Here is a 20,054-nt window from a genome sequence, read left to right as displayed (position 1 = left end):
AGATTTGAACAAAACAAATTGCTAAGCCTAAATTCTCCATAAGTGACAACCAATGAGATAACCTGGACTAAAAAGGTGTCAGTCAACAAAGTAGCTTTTACTTTACTGAGTTGTCCCTTAAAAATAACGATTATAATAATAATAATAATAAAACTCTTTAATGTTTAGGATAGAAATGCTTCCAGTATTTCTCTATAAAGGTTGTCCTCTTCACAAGTATGTACTTTTTAAAATTTTACTTTTAAAAATAACTAAGAAGTGAAGAAAACCGCAAAACTCAAAAAATTTTTAAATGTATCTATTATCTTCCAATTCCAATTGTCATTCATCCTGTTAGACACTTGAAAGTCATAATCAGAAAATTTTGACTTCGGGACTACCAACTCAACTTCAGTCTCCTCTTTAAGCTCACAAAACAGGTTAAGTCTCCTGCAAATATTTCATGGTCCACTTTTTCCTATTTGTAACACCTATAACACTTGTAATTTAACTTACTCTTGGTTTTCCACTATTTTATAAACAGGACAGAGACCACCTGCCAGCAACCCGTATTTCCTTATTTAATACTACAGCCATAACTCATTTTATTGTACCTTGCACACATTGCTTTTTTTTTTTTTTTTTTTTTTTACAGAATAAGTTTTGTGGCAACCCTCCACCCAAGCAAGTCTATTGGCATCATTTTTCCAACAGCATACTTTCACTCCCTGTCTTTGTGTCACATTCTAGTTATTCACATAATATTTCAAACTTTTTCATCATTATTTTATCTGTTACGGTGATCTGTGGTCAGTGATCTTTGATGTTACCATTGTAATCAGGGGTGCCACACACCATACCCAAATAGGATGGCACAGTTAATTAATCTTGAATGTGTTCTGCCTAATCCACCAACCAGTCGTTTCCCTGTCTCTCTCCCTCTCCTAGGGCTTGCCTGTTCCGAGACACAGTAATACTGCAATGAGGTCAATTAATAAACCTACAACGCACTCTAAGTGTTCAAGTAAAAGGAAAAGATGCATGTCTCTTACTTTAAATCAAAAGCTAGAAATGACTAAGCTTAGTGAAGAAGGCACAGGAAAAGCCAAGATAGGTTGCAAGCTAAGTCTCTTGTACCGAACAGCCAAGGTATGAATGCAAAGGAAAAGTTCTTGAAGTATACTGAAAATGCTACTCCAGGGAACCACAAATGAAAACAAAGCAAAACAGCCTTATTGCTGATAGAGAAGTTTTAGTGGCCTGGGTAGATGAGACTAGCCACGACATTCCCATGAACGAAAGCCCAATCCAGAGCAAGGCCCTAACTCTCTCCATTTCTATAAAAGCTGAGAAAGGAGAGGAAGTTGCAAAAGAAAAATCTGAAGTTAGAAGAGGTTTGTTCATGAGATTTAAGGACAGAAGTCATTTCCATAACATGAAAGTACAAAGCGAAGCAGCAAGTACTAATGGAGAAACTGCAACAAGTTATTGATGCAGGTGACTATACTAAACAACAAAGTTTCAGTGCAGATGAAACAGCCTTGTTTTAGAATAAGATGCCATCTAAGATTCTCACAGCCACAGGTTGAATCTCTTGGTAAGGGTCTAATGTAGATTGTGACTTTAAGTTGAAGCCACTGCTCATTCACCATTTCAGAAGTCCTAGGGCCCTTAAGAATTAAGCGACATTTCCATTGCCTGTGCTCTATAAACGGAAGAACAAAGCCTGGATGACATCACATCTGTTTAGAGCATGGTTTATGAATATTTAAGCCCACTGTTAAGACCCATTGTTCAGAAAAGAAGATTCCTTTCAAAATATTACTGCTCATAGACAAGGTACCTGGTCACCTAAGAGCTCCGAAGGAGATGCAGAAGAAGTTGAAAGTTGTTTACAATCCTGCTATCACAACATCCATTCTACTGCCCATAAAATCAAGGAGTCACTTTGACTTTCAAGTCATATTACTTAAGAAACACATTCTGTAAGGTCATATCTTCCATAGACAGTGATTCCTCTCATGGATCTGGGCAAAATAAACAGAAAATCTTCTGGAAAGGATTCGCCATTCTAGATGTCATTAAGAACATTTGAGCTTTATGGGGAAGGTCAAAATAGCAACATGAACAGGAGTTTGGAAGACGTTGATTCTAACTTTCATGGATAACTTTGAGGGGCTGAAGACTTCAGTGCCTGTAATCTCAACACTTTGGAAGGCCGAGGTGGGTGGATCACCTGAAGTCAGGAGTTCAAGGCCAGCCTGGCTAACATGGCAAAACCCTGTCTCTTACTAAGAATTAGGCGGGTGCAGTGGCACACACCTGTAATCTCAGCTACTCGGGAGGCTGAGGCAGGAGAATCGCTTGAACCCTGGAGGCGGAGGTTGCAGTAAGCCAAGATCATGCCACTGCACTCCAGGCTGGGTGACAGAGGGAAGACTCCATCTCAACAACAACAAAAAAGACTTCAGTGGAGGAAGTAAATGCAGAAGTAACAGAAACAGCAAAAAAAAAAAAAAAAAAAAAAAAAAAAAACTAGAATTAGAGGTGCAGCCTGAACATGTGACTGAATTGCTGCAATCTCATGCTAAAACTTGAACAGATGAAGAGTTGCTTCTTATGGATGAGCAGCAAAGAGTAGTTTCTTGAGATGCAATCTATGCTTGGTGAAGATGCTGTGAACATTGTTGAAATGACAACAAAAGATTCAAAATACTCCATAAACGTAGTTGTTAAAGCAGTGGCAGTATTTGAGAGGACTGACTTCAATTTTGAAAGAAGTTCTACTGTGGATAAAATAATAGCAAGCAGCACTGCACGCTGCAGACAAATCTTTTGTGGAAAAAAAAAAAAAGAGTCAATGGGTGTGGCAAAGTTTACGTTTGTTTTATTTTAGGAAACTGCCACAGCTACCCCAACCTTTTGCAACCATCACCCTGATCATTCAGTGGTCATAAACATCAAGGCAAAACCCTTGACTACCAAAAAGACTACAACTTGCTAAAGGCTCAGATGATTGTTAAAATTTTTTAGCAACATTTTAAAATCAAATATGTACATTGTTTTTCTAGAAATAATGCTATTACATACTTAGACTATAGTATAATATAATTTACTATATAAACATACAGCAAAGTTATATGTCTAAATTTTACATGTACTAGGAAACCAAAAAATTCATGAGACTCACTTTATTGTGATATTTGCTTTACTGCAGAGGTCTGGACCAAACCTGCAATATCTCTGAGGTATGACTGTATATTTCTCTTTTGTTCAGAATTTGTATCTCACACCAAATAATTTTTAAAAAGGTCATTAGGCAAACACTAACAAAGAGTAATACATACGACTTCATCATCAATATAAATTAAATGAAAGATTATGTGGCTTATTAATTCTTATTCAAATATGTTAATGTCAGGAGTCAGGGAAATCAAGTCTCTCTACAGTGTTGTTTCTAAAACCCACTTTTTAATTGGAGCAATAAACATCTGATTTTCTATTATCATAGTTGAGATTCATGGCATCCAATAACTATACATAGAATTACATGTTGTTTCCTAAGGAAAAAAGCATTATGTAACAAAATTAAACAATATATTTAATGACAGGTATCCTTCTTTGGAGGTACCAGTAATTCAGTTTCACGGCCAGCCTTCATTCCGAATGCTGCTGGATCCATTGCCTGTGTGCCTTCCTAATTACAGAAAGGAGTTAACCATATAAAATAAAAAAGGCTGCAGTATTAAATTCCCCAGGAAGGGGAAATTCAGTAGAAAACTTTTCTAAGTCACTTATCATCATCTGATTTCTTGGTCATTTCATATTCTATATTCAAACTATACTTTCCTTCATTTGTATGAAAATGAATTAACTTCAATAGTAAGTAGAGTCTGTTTTCTCATTATATAGTCACATCTTGAAAAATATAATAAAAGTCCTCCAAGCATGAAGGACATAAGCATTGGAGTAAAACAAGGCCAAAAAAAAAAAAAAAAATCAGGCTTCCATCTCAGGCAATTCTATAAATATTTCCCAAGAGCTATGAAATTTTTCTAGATAGTGATCACCATTTTTCTCCAGAGTAAGTTAATTCTAATGCTTCAAAGTGCAAATGTGAAGTCCCATATCAAAATCACTCAGTGACTTCCCATTTCTTACTGAATTAAGAATAACTCTCCATAGAGGCATTTTCAGTTAGAGACATGGGTTCTGATTTTGCCTCTCAATTGCTACATACATCCTACACTCCTGTGGAAGTGACATACTTTCCATTCTTCCTGTACTTTCAATTCCCTTGCTCTTGCTCGCATTGCTTTCTCTACCTGGAATATAAACTCCAAACGTAAAAATTCTACATTTCCTTCAACTCAAATGCCACTTCTTCATTACATTCTAATATGGAATCTCTCTCCTTTTGAACGACACAGCAGTAAGAAACATGATTTAAAAATTTCAAAATAATGTAAGATAAAGAATAGTCATTAAAAAAATCCTAAATAAGATATTAACAAATCAAATTCAGACAGGTATTGAGATTTATTTTACAAGTGTATGGCTGATATAACATTAAGAAATGTATCAGCATACTTACAGTAGATTGATAAAAATGAAAGACTATATGATATGAACAAGCGTCAAGAGTGTTTGATAATATATAGAAGCCCATTCTTTTTTTTTTTTTTTTTTTTTTTTTTTTTGAGACGGAGTCTCGCTCTGTCACCCAGGCTGGAGTGCTGTGGCGCCATCTCGGCTCACTGCAAGCTCCGCCTCCCAGGTTCACGCCATTCTCCTGCCTCAGCCTCCGGAGTAGCTGGGACTACAGGCGCCCGCCATCACGCCCGGCTAATTTTCTTGTATTTGTAGTAGAGACGGGGTTTCACCGTGTTAGCCAGGATGGTCTCGATCTCCTAACGTCGTGATCCGCCCGCCTCAGCCTCCCAAAGTGCTGGGATTACAGGCTTGAGCCACCGCTCAAGCTATTAAGAATGGCTATTCTTGATTTAAACACACAGAAAAAGAAAAGAACAAACAGAGACAGGGAGAAACTTTAAACAGAAATGAGAGCAATTGACTGAAACCAGTAAGTAACACACATTAGAGTGAAATACTAAAAGCATGCCCATAATGAGTAACAAGACAAAGATGAATATTGAACTACTTTTATTCACCATTATTACTTGCAGCTTTCAGCTAATGCAATGAAAAAATACACTGCTTTTCAGCTAGCATAATGCTATGCCTAGAAAATATAAGAAGCAACCGAACATCTACATCTATTAGAATAAGAAAAATCAATAAAGTGACGAGATAACACAAATATTGTAACAGAAACAGTTTCTTTTTTAACTAAGAAATGTAAATAAAAGATAAATGGGGTGGGGTAGTTTATAATAGTAACAATAATATAATTGCCAGGGAATAAATCAAAATTATAAGAATGTATATGACTGTAATAAAACTGATGTGCGTGAATAAGAAATCATATGCCACTGTGATGGAAGATATAATGTCATAAAGGTATCAATTTTTTATAATATGCAAGCATAATGTAGTTCTACTTAAGATTCTGGTGCAGTTTTAAGAAAATGATAAAATTATTCTAAAATTCATGGAAAGAACAAATGTAAAAAAATTATAAATAAAATTGTTTAAAAAGGAAGGAGGAAAAGATTTGTCTAGTCACATATTTAAAGTATTATAAAGGAACTCATTTTTTAAAAGCATAACACAAGGGCAAAAAGAGAAGACTTACGGGGATTGTCTGCAAAATGTAAAAAGCAGGTATCTTTTGGCTGAATAATTCTAATGCAAGCAATTTATTCAAGAATATGATTTTTAAGGCCTGGCGCGGTGGCTCATGCCTGTAATCCCAGCACTTTGGGAGGCCGAGGGGGCTGGATCACGAGGTCAGGAGATTGATACAATCCTGGCTAACACAGTGAAAACCCGTCTCTACTAAAAAGAAAATACAAAAACGTAGCCGGGCATGGCAGCGGGCGCCTGTAGTCCCAGCTACTTGGGAGGCTGAGGCCATAGAATGGCGTGAACCTGGGAGGCGGAGCTTTCAGTGAGCCGAGATCACGCCACTGCACTCCAGCCTGGGAAACACAGTGAAGACTCTGTCTCAAAAAAACAAACAAACAAACAAAAAAACCCAAAAGAATATGACTTTTAAAACATACCCACCTACCCTCCCTCACACACCTGTTCACTAAACTATAGTGACAGGAAAAGAATGGGAACAACAGACTATAAAAGAGGCCCAATGGTTAAGTAAATTAACACAAAAATTCATGGTAAAATATCATGCTGTTATTTAGAAAGAATAAGGCAGATCTACAGTGACAGAATTCAGAAATAGAAATGCTAAAATAGAAAGGACAAAATATAGCACGCTGGCATTTATATTTTGTTATTCCTAACAAGCCCCTTTCAACCACACCTGCGTTTATGTTAATGAGGTCACTTCTGGAAATCCCCTAAAGATGGGGGCTGGCTGAGAGAAAAGCCAGCCATATGATTAGAGGGTGGGACTTTAAGCTCCATCCCCTCAACCTCTGGGGAACAGAGAACTGAAGACTGACTTAATCACCAACAGCCAATGATTTAATCAATCGTGCCAATGTAATGAAGCTTTCACAAAAACTCAAAAGCACAGCATTCTGAGAGCTTTCTGGTTGGTGAAGAAGAATGCACCCACGTGCAAGGAGGGTGCTATACTGCAAACTCCATAGGGACAGAAGCTCCTGTACTCAGGACCTCATCCTATGTGTCATTTCAACTAGCTGTTCATCTGTATCCTTTAGGATACCCTTCATAATAAATCAATACTAGTAAAGTAATGTTTCCCTGACTTCTGTGAGTCATTCTGGCCAATTATCACACCCAAGGAGAGGGTTGTGGTAGCCCCCTCATTTGCTAAAGCCAGTAGGCCAGAAGTCAGAAGGATGTAATCTAGTAGAGGTTAGGGGGTTGGGTTGGAGAGAGTAAGCAGTGTTACAGATGAAACAAGATTGGTTATAAGTTGGCAGCTGCTGAAGATAGATGAATTGTATGTCACGGTTCATTATACTATTTACTTTAGTGTTTAAATTTCACCATAATTAAATACATGCATACAATTATCAACTTTAGTATTTCATTTGCTTCTTGAAATTCAGATGCCACTAATTCAAAATTATCTCACTGTCCCCTCCCTCTTAAAAAGGTATTTGATAATAGTTGTTCTATGCAATCAACATTGCTATATATATATATAGAGAGAGAGAGAGAGAGAGAGAAGTTTGATAAGTTACTCCACATCCCATAAAGTACTGCTGGCTAGCATAAACGTTAGGTTACGTTTAAGAACATATTCACCCTATAAAAATTAAGAAAACAAATGCTGGATTAGTCCATCTCATAAAGAATTATTAAAGCCCAAAATCCAGCAATGCTTTTGTCAAAAAAAAAAGTGTTCCTCCTTCCCTGATGGCCTTAGAAGTACAGCCATGTGCCACATCACAATGCTTCAGCCAAGAGAGGACCACATATATGATAGTAATCCCATTAGATTATAATACTGTGTTTTTACTGTACCTTTTCTATGTTTAGATACACAAATACTTAGCATTGCATTACAACTGCCTAAGCTATTTAGTATGACAACATGCTGTACAGGTTTGTAACCTAGGAGTACATAGCCTCAGTGTGTAGTAGGCTTTACCATCTAGGTTTGGGTAAGTATACTCTATGATGTCTGCACAAAGATGAAATCCCCTGAGGATACATTTCTCAGAACACTTCCCTGTCATTAACTGATGTATAACTGTATATATAAATAGCCAGCATACAGTTGGCAATCTTTGCTTTCCAAGGATTCAAAACTACCTTCAGAAAATCTACATATACATATCATTATCATCAGCTGAAAATTTAAAAGGCGAGTTTGAAGGAGAGGAAGATGACCACGCATCTCTATGCTTTCAAGGCCCCAAGGGCTTTTCAAGGCTACAATTAAAATGTGGCTTGTTGTATACTGACTGATAGAGGAGATCTGAATTATTCCCTAGCTGGTGCTGCATTAAACCATTTTTCACTAGAATTCCTTCTTCCAGACAGAGCAATACAAGCTCTGCTGCCAGGTAAATGTCCTGGGAGAGACTGTTCTATCCCGTAACAGAACAGGAAGTAAATTTTCATTTCACAGAGGAGTCCTTTGAGGCATATTTTAATTTTCCTTCTGAAAACACACCTAGTATATCCTCTTCCCTTCTAAAAATCTCTCTTGCGTGTGCGCACTCTCTCTCACTCACACATACACACATAGTCTATAATTAGGCTCTAGCTTAAAATGACCCATTGAAGTGGAATAATAAATAATGCACCTCATCATCGGCCTGTCGCAACCGGGCAACAGCATAACGCCTCACTGTTGGGTTGGTGTAATGAGAGGATAACAGCTCCAAGGAGTCCTCTACATCCATCGGCTTCCATTTTCCCAGAAGTTCCAAGGCCTGTTTGGCCTCTTGAGGTAGATCCCAATTAACACATTTCAAGAACTTTGTCAAGGCCTAAAATCAGAAAATATTTAAAAATTAGAAATAGCCTATTTCCTGGGATAGAGAAGGTGACTAGGCAGAGTTCCACTTGGTCCTAATGACAGAGCCACGGACTCAGTGATAGACTCCTTGTGTAAACACCAAATGAAGTTATACATACGATCTTTTTTTTTTTTTTTTTATACTTTAAGTTCTAGGGTACATGTGGATAACGTGCAAGTTTGTTACATATGTATACCTGTGCCATGTTGGCGTGCTGCACCCATCAACTCGTCAGCACCCATCAACTCGTCATTTACATCAGGTATACGTACGATCTTACAGAAGCACTGCAGGACAGAAAAAAAGCATGCTCCCTGTATCTTTATATTTTCCAGGCCAAATCATTTGCGAGCACTATGAATTTTTAAATTTGTTTTGGTTTTTCTTCATTTTGTTATTGTTATTTTAAAATACTGCAGGTCTCAAGACATGGAAACAGCTGAGGCATTTCTCACCAACTCTAACATGCCTTAGAGAAAACCTACATTTTACAATAGAAAATACTGCAACCACTGAATGAAAGGGCCAGAAACCATTCTAGGGCAGAAATTCCCACCACTAGCTTCACTCTCGACCACCTCCCTAGAGTATGACCACCGGCTTTCACAGATACTTAAACATGAAGACTCAAACAATGTGGAGTATGTAGGTATCTCTGTGAAGTAACTACTTTAAAAGATAGGCAATCCAACAAAACCTCAAAGCACAAGCATAAAAATGGGTAAGTACAGAAACCAGAAACAGCAGCAAACAGTCTATGATTCATCTGGTTGTACATCTTTCTGGAACCTCACTCCTTTGAATAGGCAGCACATGGAAGTTTTCACAAGACTGTCAGTTAAGCCAATAGTCTTGGAGTATATCACTCATTGCATAGTAAGTGCTCTTTTAAGAAAGGTACACACTTCTTGGCCAGGTGTGGTGGCTCATGCCTGTAATCCCAGCACTTTGAGATACCCAGGCAGGAGAATTGCTTGAGGCCAGGAATTCAAGACCAGCCTGGGCAACATAGCAAGACCCCATCTCTACAAAAATAAATGAAAATAAAGAAAAGCATATACTTGCTTTCCATAAAAAGCAACATTTATTGCTGGGTCTCAAAGGCAACACTTTCCTGGCTGAACCCAAGATGTTTTCTTCTTCTTTGTCTTCCTCTGTTGCTATTTGTTGAAAAATAGGTAACTTGAAAATGTAAGACTCCTGCTCTGCCCAACCAAAATATTTTTATTAGTAAACTAATCAATTCCTCAAGAAAATGTCTACTTGGACAACAAAACACAATGTCTGTTAGTATGACGCTAAATGAACCTTCATAGCCATCCCCTAACTTATTCTTGATTTTACTAAATTAAGAAAAAAGGCCTATGGAGATTGTCTAGTTCAATGTTTAAATCGTATATAACCTCAGCAAAGATAAATGGCTTGCCCATCACCTCAAAATGGTGCATGAGCTAGATGTAGAACCCAGGTCCACCAATTCTCAGCCCCACACTTCTTCCAGCAGACGGTGCTTTGTTACCATTAAGGCGCTCCATCCCCTAGTTAGCCCCATTCCCCCTGGAGCCATTACTCTGCCAACACTAATCTCCTGAATCTATTCCAGTCCGTTTCAATTATTTCCTAGCAATATCTCCTATATCTGTCCTCAGCCTGATTTCTCATTATATCACACATCTGGAGTTGGACAGAACCTTCTAGCTAAGAACCTAAATACCGGTTTCTCTTCTAATCATTTCACACATACTCTTAGAGAAGCTCAAGTTGGAAGTGATCTTAGCACAAATTTCCTATTGTTAGCAGAAATACCCCACAACACGAATGCCAAAAAGAGACCCAATATTTATTTAAGCGACTCGAGGAACTAATTTCCAAAACAGCCATTATATTCATAGAAAGCTAAGCCAGTTTTGTTTTGTTTGGATTTTAACTATAATGAACGAAAAGACAAAAATGTCTTCATATTGCTTTTTCCAACTGGTTAGTTTCATTCTTTGGAGAGAATGAGAGTAAATTTAGCTCCATATGATGTGGACAACCTTTCCAATATTTGAAAAGTTAACAATATTGTTACAAAGTGGTTTTTACTAGATGATAGGACACTCTAATTTGTAAATAAACAAATAAATAACCTTGGCTTCTTTCTCAAAACATTTCGTTGCCACCACTTACCACAATGCAAATCTGTTTCATTAAACTCTCATTGCCCTTCCATGCTTCAGCCCAGTTAACTTATATGAACAATGTCTCTCTAACCCCTGTAACTCTTCATCAAAATAGGGTATCATCTACTCTACAGCCGTCTTGTCGAAAACTCAAGTTTTACAGGAAGATTTCAGTAACTTTCAGCTATTCCTTTAGAAGCTGGCTCAATTTTACTACTGTCATTTAAATGATGTTCTTCTAACTGCCAAAGTTTTTGTGGGCATTTTTATCTCTATAGCTGGAGTCTGTATTCCCCCAAGGACAGCTGTCCATTTCCTCTACACCTCCTGCACACCATTTAGTATAATGCTCCCTTTCTGTATAGAACACAGATTGCCCTACTAACTTATTCCATGAATTTATTTTCCACTTCTAAAATGTATTTCTAGGTTGAATGTGGAAACAAAGCAATACTTCTTAAATAACGACAGTGAAAGCTTTTCCATTTCACAGTACATCAGCAGTCTTAATAGAAATGTGCGGGTATGTACTTATTATAAGCAAATCTTGTAGCATGCCGATGTACTCAATTCAATAACTGAAACAATCTAAAACCTAGATCCTCCGATTTATAGACTTATTAGCAAGATTTATGGAGTATGCTGCTGCCAAAGAACATAAGGCACTGTACAAAGAATTTCACAACTTTTTAATGTTAAACGTTACAAATGTAAACAGGGAGCCAATAGAATGAAGAAGAAAACAAGGGGTCAAAGAATAAGAAAGACAAAAAGTAAGAATTTGAAGACAGCAATAATAATGGCCTTTTTAAATAACCCTAGGTCTTTTAAAGATGCTTTACTGATCCATGCAGGATTAAAGAGCAATTCTCTCTCTCTCTGGAACTTCCATAGATTACTGGAGAGCACAGACTGTAGAGCCAGGGTGTTTGGGTTCCAATGATAATTCCTGGCTCCATCAATGATTACCTGATTAAACTGAAGCACACTATTTAACTTTCAAGAGACCTTTCTCATAGGCTTGCTGTGAAGATTAAGTTAATGAATATAAAATGTTTGTGACAGTATCCTATATAGAGAGTAAATAATTAGTTTATTATCAGTCATTATTTTTATTCTATTTCTGATGTTGACATCAAATTTTAGCTTTACTATATGTATTACTATGTTTTATTCCCTTTGATCTGAAAATCACCTGTTATCGCCTATTCTTAGAATCATAATCACCTCACAACTGAAAATACTATATCTCGTATACATATTTCTAATTTAAACTTCTACCAATTAAATTCTTAGAAATTTCTATTTTGCTGCTTTTCCAATGCTTTTGATTCCAAATACTCAAACATGAAAACACCTCATTCTTTTCTTCCCACCTGCCATATATCCTTATTGATATGGTGTGGCTGTGTCCCCACCCAAATCTCATCTTCAGTTCCCACGTGTTGTGACAGAGACCTGAAGGGAGGTAATTGAATCATAGGGGCAGGTCTTTCTCATGCTGTTCTCATGATAGTGAATAAGTCTCATGAGATCTGATGGCTATATAAGGGGGAGTTTCCTTCCACAAGCTCTCTTTGCTTGCTGCCATCCACATAAGACATGACTTGCTCCTCTTTGCCTTCCATCACGATTGTGAGGCCTCCCCAGTCACATGAAATTGTAAGTCCATTAAAACTCTTTTTCTTCCCAGGCTCAGGTATCTCTTTATCAGCAGTGTGAAAACGGACTAATACAGTAAATTGGTACCAGAAGTGGGGTATGAACGCACAACGATACAAATCCATCAGGTTCAGGCCTAACCCCTGATCATTTTCTACGAGTCAACTTACTTGTATAGCTCCTTCTCCCATCCCTTGCCCTCCAAAACTGTTCTCTCAGTCAGTATATGAGCCTCCTAATTATGTCACTTTTTTCATTTTCTGCTCTGCTCCAATCTACCCTAGTTTGTACTCCTTAAAATATCACTTGTTAGGCTAGTGTGCTGACTCACATCTGTAATCCCAGCACTTTGGGAGGCCGAGGCAGGTTGATCACCTGAGGTCAAGACCAGGCTGACCAACATGGTGAAACCCCATCTCTACTAAAAAGACAAAATTAGCCGGTGTGGTGGTACATGCCTGTAATCCCAGCTACTTGGGAGGCTGAGGCAAGAGAATCACCTGAACCTGGGAGCGGGAGGTTGCAGTGAGCTGAAACCGCATCATTGCACTCCAGCCTGGGCAACAAGAGTGAAACTCTGTCTCCAAAGAAAAAAAAAAAAGAGAGAAATAAACTATCACTTGTTAATACACATTTTCCTGCTTTAGTAGCTTCCTGTTGCCAGTAAAATTGAATTCCTAAGGGTATAATTTGAGGCTCATCACAATCTGATGCCATCTTTTCTATTTCATAACCATTCACGCAAAACTCTGTCTCCTGAACCTAACAGCCTACCTTACTCATGTTTTCCTTCCCCATAAAAAAATGATCACCAAGTAAAAAATGCTATCAAAGTCTGCTCACACTTTAAGGGCAATCTTTGTTCTGTGAAACCTTCCTCATATCATAGCACACTGATCTTGTCATCCTCCACATTTCTATTATATTAATAACCTATATATTTATTAAGACAGTGACCCTTAATCAATTACTATGTTATACTTCCTAATTTTAATTATGTGTAAATATTCTTACCCCAAAACAGTTTTAATTTATTTGAATACAAGGACATGATACCTGAAACCTCATAGTCTTATATAATGCTAGGTCAAGAGGTGATAATAAATACTTGCTGAACTGAATTCATTTATCCCATGAGTCACCATCAACTTCTTGTCAGGAGACACAAATATGATAACTGTCCTCATGTCACTGTCTCAGAAACAGCCTTATAAGAACACTCAGTACATCACTATTACCTTCACTATATGTGTCTCTTTCAACTGCTTTTTTTCCCTCAAGCATAATCAAAAGGCATGGAATTAATTTAAATTAGTATTTTTATAAGAAGAAAGTCCATTGTAAAAGCTATTAGGTTGGTGCAAAAGTAACTGCAGTTTTTGTCAAATAGTTTTGAAAAATTACAACATTCACATTTCAGGTTCCACAGAAATGAGTCACTTCCTATATGCTATAAACTACGAATTGGAAAATACTTCATAAATTTAAATGGTAACAAATTTAATTGAACAAAGTTATTACTATGAACTTTCTGGGTACAACATCAAGTCCTGACTAGAAGGTTTTCATCTGAAATACTTAAGACAGGTCATTAAGAAAAAAAAAAAAAGGGCAGAAAGACAAAATTTAATTAAAAAATAAAAAGTATAACTTTGTAAGAACCAATTTCCACCAATGTGTTTTCTGAGCACTGCCTTCTCTCTAGGAAAGCTTCTCAGCCCCAGGGCCCAAATGTCAAGTAACTGAAATCACAATTTCTGAGACTCTGATGCTAAAAGAATTTCTTTCTGTAAATAAATTAATGGATGGAGTATGAGAGTATCCGTTTTTCACAAAATCCATTTGAAATTATTACAAGGTTACAAATGTGGCTGTGTGAATAATTCCTTTGGTCACTTCAAGGCCTATATATATTTGGTTTACTCCAAAGTGACTTCTGAACACTAAAACATATTGTTCACTCTACTCTAATGGTTATAAGAATCCTATAATATGTCCTGAGAATTGAAGTTTCATCACTCGCCTTTCGAAAACTTAAAATCAACTAGTTAGATGAAACTTGTCACACACTTTATATCACTTGAACATTTTATTTCTTTTGCACATATATAGAAGTAATTGAATTTCGGTGGGAAGTGACTACTTGTTTAAACAAATAATTTTTCTTGCAAACCTTTCTATCTAAAAAAGTTCTGCTCTGTAAATCTACTCCTATATGCTTCTTAAACCTATACATTCTAACAGGTTCAATTCAATATCTAGCTGTGTATTTTAAACGACACTGAGCTGCATTCAAGATGCAATTTCTGTGACCAAGGTTATTCTTCATTTAACACAGTATCATGACAATAACTCAATCTTTTAATAAAACACAAATCACAAATCTGTGTTTCTGTTGGTATTTCCTTTTGTTCAGCGATTAAGAGAATCATACTCAAAGCTACAGTAAATTAAAAATTATTCTCTCATTCTTATTATGGATATAAAGAAGAACAAATATGATTCATTTACAAAGAACTTCTGAAGGCATCAATAAATGACAAAGCAGAAAAGCTGAAGAGTTAAGATGAGCTGCAACTGCATTTTTATCTTTACTTTAGAAACTAAAGAAAGGACATTTGGTTCCGAAAAACAACTTAAAATAGTAGTTAAAGACCATATCACAAGATTATAAAACATACCAACTCATTCATTCTCATATAAATACATAACAGCTTCCTGAACAGATATTAATTTCCCTAATGCTTCTCTGCTCTTCCCCTAATGCATTTCAGGGTTCCTGCTAAGGCATGTGCATGATGTTGAAAATGTTTTCTCTATAATTCTCTTTTCTATGTCTTCACTGACTTTCTTTTCTTCTAATTCGTAGATGCAAGCATATTAAGAGGCTGCATGTATAAGCTTTGTGAGTCTGCATAGGCCCCCTAATCTTTCTCAGGCTCAAGTTTCCTCATCTGTAGAACAGTTACAGTAATACATACATTGTGGGGTTGTTATGGGATTTAAAGAATTTCTGGTACATAGTATCTGCTTAAAAAATGCTGGCTATTATTATGATACCTTAAGAGGTACCCCTTGGTTCTCTGTTTTAAGATTTTACAGACTATTCTAAAAACTAGGAGACAAAGTTCACAATCACATGATCGTCTTACATTAAATATGAGGAAACTAAAGCTTATACAGGCAAAGTAATTTGCCTGTAGTCAAAAAGCTTCTTGGGGGCAATAGTAAAACTCAAAACTAAGTGTCCAAAGACTTCAGGTTAGTGATGACTACTTCACCACAATTCTCTCTCCAGAAACCTTATCCACTCCATGGTTTTATTACAGGAAGCAAATGTCTAGCTTTGACCTACCCGTTATCCCGTATGCCTACCTCTATGCTACTCCACCAACTGAATTCCCACAACTCAAATTATATTTCTCATACTCTCTCTCTAGCCACATCTCATCTAGAATTCTGTAGTTTCATTATTATAGTAGCATACATATTTTCCTAGTCACCCAGGTTCAAAGAGGTAAGAAGAAGAGAACCAGCATTTACTCTGCACCTACTATGCATCAGATACTCTACCAGGTTACTTACCTGTATTATCTTACTTGTGAGAGGGAACTGTCTCCACTAGAATAATAAGGACACTAAGCTGCCAAAGTAAGTTGCCTCATCCTACCAAACAAGCGTTAAGATATACTTCTGGAAAATGAACCCAAGTCTCTCTGACTTCAAAACCCATTCAGACATTGCCTATGAGTCAACAAACAGGTACATGTGTCTTTGTATGCAGACTTTTATAATCTTTTTAAAAAATGGAGTATCATATACACTGCTCTGTAACTTTAAAGTGACAATAATGATTTCCATGGCATTCTCCTCATCTTGATCATTAATAACAAAGTTGGTAGATAAATTTGATATATGAAAGTATTTAAGACACTCACTTTTTCTTGATTTGTAAGATAATATCTAAACTTCCAAACAAGATCTTGTTCTTCATATGTAAGTTGTTTGGTTGGTGGATAACTCACAATAATCTAAAACAGAAAAAGAAAAAGAACTAATTTTGTCAACCATACATGTCCTATATATTTCCATTTCACTTAATATTTTTCATTTATTTAAATAATTCTGTACTACAATTATTATACAAACAAGGAAAATGTAAACACAGTCAAGTAGGCCTTAAATTTGCTATAATTATGTGTCCAAAATGTAGTTTAAAGGAGACGAACAGAAGGTCATATTCCATAGGTAAATATTTAACTGGAGAGTTCATTTAATTCAACCAGAAACAAAACATAGCAAAATAACAATGTCCCCTAACAGAAAAAGGAAAAATGTGCACACAATAAATTCTTTTAAAGTCAATGCATACAACAAGGCATGTGTACACACTAAGTCCTCTCTCAGGCAATGTCTTAGGGCCAGCTTCTAAGAATACTATCTATTGACATGAAAGAATATAGTATTTGCAGTTCTGTCTCCAGAGATAATAAATTTATGGAAAGCCCCAAATGATAACAGAACTGCTGATCTGTGAAATTATGAACATGATGCAGGGGAGAAAATGTGCATCTAAATAATTTTTAAGTGAGGTGATAGCTATCAGCTTCAACTAAAACATCCGTTTAACTATTTTTAAATTAACATTGCATAATTCTCTTACATTTAACTGATCTCTTGTGGCAGCATTGGGTTTGAGATCATGGTCAGAAGGTCCACTTCTTAAACTCCGGGCAAGCTTGTGGTGTTTGCTCTCCACTAAATTCTCCTATAAATTATTTTAAAATATTGACAATGTAAACTTCACCAAAAGGAAATTTCAACAGCTATTCATAAATAGAAAAGGTACTTAGAAGCATTTAATAATATTTAATGTTTTATTCTGATCCAACTTTAGCAGTCTTCTACATATCTTAAAAATATGTATCCTTCTCAAGACTGGGAAACTAAGTATGCCTTAAACTCCACTAGTCCCATAATATACACATGTCATTAAAGCTTCTTAAAACATCTTCCCTTCACTCTCCACATATTCAGGGTTTCCATATCCTCTAACCAGTCAAATATCACCATCACTGTAAAATCTTCCCTGACAACACAGACTAAAGCATTTCTTCCTCCTATCAGCTACTAATGACCCTGTGATGTCACTGTATTATCACCATAGCAGTTATTTAAGCTATCAGTCACTGAGGGCAAGGACAATAATCACAACGCTTGAATATACACATCTGGTGCTATTTTACTCATGGACAAAATTATTAGTTTTAACCATACTGTCATTGCCTAAAACAAGATATAAATTTATATTATTTATTTCTTATTGCATGTGTGAATTGTCTGTTTACGTCATATTCCTAATTTTTTTATTGGCTTTATGGTCCTTTGTCCTTCATTTTTAAGAGTTCTTTATACACCAGCCTTAATATATCTGTAATGTATGTAGTTAAGTATTTTCTCCCAGTTTGTTAACTGTCCTCTGGCTTTGTTGGTCTCTTCAGCCATGTAATTTTTAAAATTTAGTTAAATTTATCAATCATTTATTTTATTGTCTCTGGATTCTGAGTCACAGTAAAAAAGTCTTTCCCTACTCTGACAGTAAAATACTAGTATGGTTTCTTTTTTTGAGACAGGACCTTGCTCTGTTGACCAAACTGGAGTACACTGGCATGATTATAGCTCACTGCAGCCTTGACCTCCTGAGTTCATGCAATCCTCCTATTTCAACCTCCCAAGTAGCTAGGACTACAGGTACGTGCCACTACCTGGCTATTTTATTTTTTGTAGAGATGGGGTCTCCTTAAGTTGCCCCAACTGGTCTAGAATTCATGGGCTCAAGCAATCCTCCTGCCTCGGCCTCTCAAAAGTGTTAAGATTACAAGCATGAGCCACCATGCTTGGCCTAGTTTCATTTCCTAACATTTACATTACAGATCCATTTGGAGTTTATTCCTATGTATGGTATGAGGTATGGATATAATCTTAGGTTTTTTTCCAAATTAATCCCATTCCTCGGCCTTAAGACAGTGAAGAAATGCCACCTTTATCATATACTAGATTTCCACACATACTTGGATGTATTTCTGGGCTTTTAATTCTGTTCAACCAGTATATTGGTGTACATATGTGTCAGTACCACATTATTGTAATTATATTATAGTCTGTTTTATTGTCAGATACAGCTGTATATCATCTCAGTCCCATCCAAAGTTTACATTTAAAATGTGTTTCTCTGTTTAACAAATAACTATGACTACAGGCTGAACTGAATTTCTTCATACTTAGTGTGTGCTCTGAATATCAAAAATGTAAAATATAATGTGATTTTATACTGAAAATTCAGTGCCAATTTGAGATATATTAACTGGATTCTACTATACTATGCATAGGAACTGTCGAGGTCTTTAGAATGTTCCTACTAGATCCTCAAATGGCCTTTTCTTTTTAACTTTTTATACTCTATTTTCCCCACTGCTCATCTCTTCCTTTGATATTAGGCCATCAGCCAGTCATTCTTGCTTTCATGACCTGTACTTATCTCAATCATCATGTTTTCATCATCCAATGTCTCAATTTTAATCCACTTTGATCTGATGAGGAAGGTAACTAATCTAATTAGAAATGAATAAAATTAGAACAGAGTTGGAATGATGTAAATGAACTGTAACTGCAAAAATCATGGTATCTACTGTGCTGCTAAAAGGAGTTTGTGCCTACAAGTTTGTAATTCTAAAGTCATCTAATTAAACCTCTTTTGCATTGTATGAATTCTTATCCTCATATCCCTGAAAGCTATCATCCCAAAAATTCGTTAATAAGAAGGTATCCCACCATCATCCAAGTTATCATGTTCCAAATTGAATAGTTCTAGGGATACAGCAATCTTCCCTACTTTCCAACAAATGAGTCTCCCTAAAATTTTGATGCATTCATTCTAGTTATAGAATCCTCCTGTAACATGCAAATTCTCCTCCGTATGATGACAATCTTTCAAATACCAGTTCTGTCAAGTCTTCACTTCAAGATTACATCCCCCCAACCCGAAGAGAGAAAAAAAAAAAGGACTATACTGCCTAGCTCTTTCATCAAATCAAATAAAATGGATGCCCAACCCTACTCTACCCTTACCTTAGACCTTAGTTTTAGGATGTCGATATTCTTCATAAAATTCCATCAGAAACAGAGTCTAGACGCTAAAGTGAATTTATGAATCACTTTTAGGTAACAGAGGCAGTTACATATGACTTTATTTAAAGAAAGTACATGATGTGGCTAACTCACAATTACTCTGAAGAAAAGTACTTTCATAAAAAAATTTGCACAATAACTTACCATAGACATCTGGGGGTCAGGAACTTTCACTAATTCAAAACTTGTTAAAATTGGAGATGATTCATCACCGTCCTAGATTACAGAGCAATAATTTTTTTAATAAAGAAATTTAATCCAATAGGAAACAGTATATGATGTACACACCAATGTATTTTAATTCTATTTGATGAACATCATTCTTACCTCTAAAGAAATCCTTATCTTCTTCTAACAATATTATAAAATGCATATCCACTTTGTACCTCTCTTTGGTTGATTATGAAATTATTTTGAGAAAAACTTAGCAAAACTGTGACTAAAGTTTTAGAGATATGAGGTCTGGAAATTAGATTGT

General features: G+C 36.2%; 1 protein-coding gene across 2 annotated transcripts in view; it reads right to left on the bottom strand.

Annotated features, from left to right (window-relative positions):
• Positions 1-20,054, bottom strand: part of PIK3C3 (phosphatidylinositol 3-kinase catalytic subunit type 3) — a 127,758-nt gene that overhangs the window by 68,141 nt on the left and 39,563 nt on the right. For both annotated transcript variants that reach the window (XM_025365428.1, XM_025365430.1), the window contains 4 exons: positions 19,721-19,792; positions 17,052-17,156; positions 16,327-16,419; positions 8,349-8,534 (listed from right to left, as the gene is read on the bottom strand). In XM_025365428.1, coding sequence (XP_025221213.1) covers positions 8,349-8,534; positions 16,327-16,419; positions 17,052-17,156; positions 19,721-19,792 — 456 coding nt within the window. The remainder of the gene's footprint in view (positions 1-8,348; positions 8,535-16,326; positions 16,420-17,051; positions 17,157-19,720; positions 19,793-20,054) is intronic.

This window comes from Theropithecus gelada, chromosome 18 (assembly GCF_003255815.1).
Source record: "Theropithecus gelada isolate Dixy chromosome 18, Tgel_1.0, whole genome shotgun sequence".
Classification (NCBI taxonomy): Eukaryota; Metazoa; Chordata; class Mammalia; order Primates; family Cercopithecidae; genus Theropithecus; species Theropithecus gelada.
This window is presented reverse-complemented; position numbering and strand designations above follow the sequence as displayed.